Raw genomic sequence first — 2,710 nt, 5'->3', positions numbered from 1 at the left:
TGGTGGCTTAAAAAGAGAATTTTTGGCCTTGCATTTTAAGCACTGGTTGCACTTCTTTCTTTCATCTTTCATTCGCCACATGATCAAGTTTCCATTTACCTACATCTGGTTGGCCTTTGTAACTCTCTCGGTGATCAACTCGTTGACAATCCTCAACATATGATGGTTGCTTGATTGGATTCTCCATGGTGAAGCTTTGTTGCTTATCCTCCACCCTCAGGACTATCTCATTTGTATCAAAATCAAGTAATGCCCGACTTGTTGACAGAAATGGCCTTCATAGTATTATTGGAATTTGGGATGCCTCTTCTATGTCTAGAAGGATAGAGTCGGCTGGAAAAATAAATTCTCCCGTCTTGATGAGCATGTTCTCGACTATTCCATAGGGATGTTTCAATGTTTTGTCCTCCAGCTGAAGGATGATAGAAGCCGCCTTGGGATCTCCCAATCCAAATTTCCTGTAAAGAGGCAAAGGAATTAAGTTAATACTTGCTCCTGAATCAATTAAACAATTAATACCTTGTAAGTTTCCTATGGAGCAAGGTAGAGTGAAACCCCCTGGATCTTTAAGTTTGGGAGGGATCCTGTGCTGGATGATAACGCTACACTCTTTAGATAGTGTTATTGTTTCATGCTCGGGCATCTTTCTCTTTTTAGTCAGCATCTCCTTCAAAAACTTAGAATAGTTTGGGATTTGAAGGATAGCGTCAATGAATGGGATGTTGACATGCAACTTTTTGAGGATTTCCAGGAATTTCATAGCTTCCTTCTCCAATTTGGTCTTCTGTAACGTTTGAGAAAAAGAGACCAGAGGTGTTAGTGAAGTGCCAAGAACATTTGCCTTAAGATGTGGATTGTCTGAAACTGTCTGTTGGTCCTTTTCTATTGTTTCTTCATATTGCTCCATCGGTTCCTTATCCTTAGTAGGCATTTGAGTTCTCTCTGTTCCTTCCTCTTTACAGTGATTTCTGGTAATTGAACACCACTCCTAGTAGTGATGGCCCAAACCTGCTCTGCTGTTGGCTGGCGTTGAAGTCTTTGAGGAAATGGAATGGGTGGCATATAAGCTTTGGCAGGGGTGGTGGATGTAGTAGATGGGAGCTCAATAGTTGCATAATTTACCGTCTCAACTACTAATACCTGCTCCCATGGGTTCTTCTCTGTGTCATTCGACAAGGTACCCTGTGGTCTGTTGGCTAATGAAGCTGCTATCTGTCCCACCTGATTTTCTAGGTTATGTATGGAAGCCTATTGATTCTGCGTTATTGTTTCAGTCTTAGTGATGTACGTGACCAGTAGATCTTCCAAGGATTGCCTCTTACCTTGCTGTTGCCGAATTACTGATGGATTGCCCTTCATTTGATTTACTTGATCTGGATTATCCACCCACGAATAGTTGGGATGCTTGTTCAAACTCGGATGGTAGTTGTATGGGTAAGATCCATTTTGTCTCTGATAGTTCTGCGCATAACTAACCTCTGCTGACTGACCCATGTGAGTAGAAGCAAAAGGGCAACTTGAAGTGATGTGATCTACCCCACAACCTACGCATACCGGAGCTGGATGTTGTACCATGTGCACAAATTGAGTTAAAGTATCAAGCTTCTTTGTTATTGCTTCCATCTGTGCTGCCAATGCTGTCACTGCGTCTACATTATGCAATCCAGTTGTTTTTCTCGGACCTTCCCTATCTGTTAGCCAATTGACCTGATTCTTAGCAATCCTCTCAAATAAATTATGTGCATCGTCCACCTCGATAGTCAAAATTGATCCACCCGCAGAAGCATCAACTATATTGCGAAATTCAGCGTACAGTCCATTATAGAATAGATATATTTGTGCCAGTTTAGGAACATCAAGATTTGGACATTTCCTGATCGCACTTTTGAATCTGTCCCATGCTTCCGGATATGTCTCATGATCCTCTTGTCTGAAAAGATATACTTCATTTCTGATTTGGTGGACTCGAGATGGTGGGAAGAATTTCATGGTAAATTGTTGTACCATGTCATTCCACGATACGATGTTCCCAGGGGGTTGTGACATCATCCATATTTTCGCACCCTTCTTCAAAGTGTGAGAGAATAAACGCATTCGGAATGCATCTTGTGACATCCCCATGGCTAATGACATCACAAAGCATGGTAAAAGCTTGAATATGTTCGTGTGGATTTTTCGTCGCTTTCCCACTGAACCTGATGTCTTGATGATTTTGGAAAAGATTTATGACATCTGGTCGAATGTGAAAGTTTACATAATCTCTAACCAATATAGGCTGAGCTGGAGGTGGTTGTTGAACCTGAAGTGCTGCATTCTGTAGTGCATTTTGAATCTGATCTTGATTCTCAGCCATTACCCTCGTTCTTCTTAGTTCTCTTAGCGTTGTTTAAAGGTCCTTTCAATTTCGAGATCTAGTAAAAGCCTTAAGAGTAAAATAAGAAGAGATTAGGTATCATGATTAAAGCCTAAAATAACAAAAATAATAAATAAAATAATAAATAAATAAAAAATAATAATAAAAAATTCAAATCCAATGTAAACTAATAAAGTCAAACTAAAACTTTATTCTCCGGCAGTGGCGCCAAAAACTTGTTCGTGTGATACCCGCAAGCGTACGAGATCGTTGACAAGTAATAATAAGTGAGCTAAGAGTTATCGTCCCATAGAGAATAAATTTAATTCAAGTTTACTAGTTTCGTATGGAATTCTA

The 2,710-nt window shown here is 40.0% G+C and overlaps 1 protein-coding gene across 1 annotated transcript; it reads right to left on the bottom strand.

Annotated features, from left to right (window-relative positions):
• Positions 1–277: 277 nt before the first annotated feature.
• Positions 278–2,007, bottom strand: LOC111370071. The gene is made up of 3 exons (XM_022991780.1): positions 1,323–2,007; positions 1,009–1,229; positions 278–784 (listed from the first exon to the last, which is right to left on the bottom strand). The coding sequence occupies exons 1-3, from the start codon at positions 2,005–2,007 to the stop codon at positions 278–280; spliced, it is 1,413 nt and encodes a 470-aa protein (XP_022847548.1).
• Between the last annotated feature and the right edge of the window lie 703 nt (positions 2,008–2,710).

The sequence above is a fragment of the Olea europaea genome, chromosome 21 (genome assembly GCF_002742605.1).
Source record: "Olea europaea var. sylvestris chromosome 21, O_europaea_v1, whole genome shotgun sequence".
Lineage (NCBI taxonomy): Eukaryota > Viridiplantae > Streptophyta > Magnoliopsida > Lamiales > Oleaceae > Olea > Olea europaea.
This window is presented reverse-complemented; position numbering and strand designations above follow the sequence as displayed.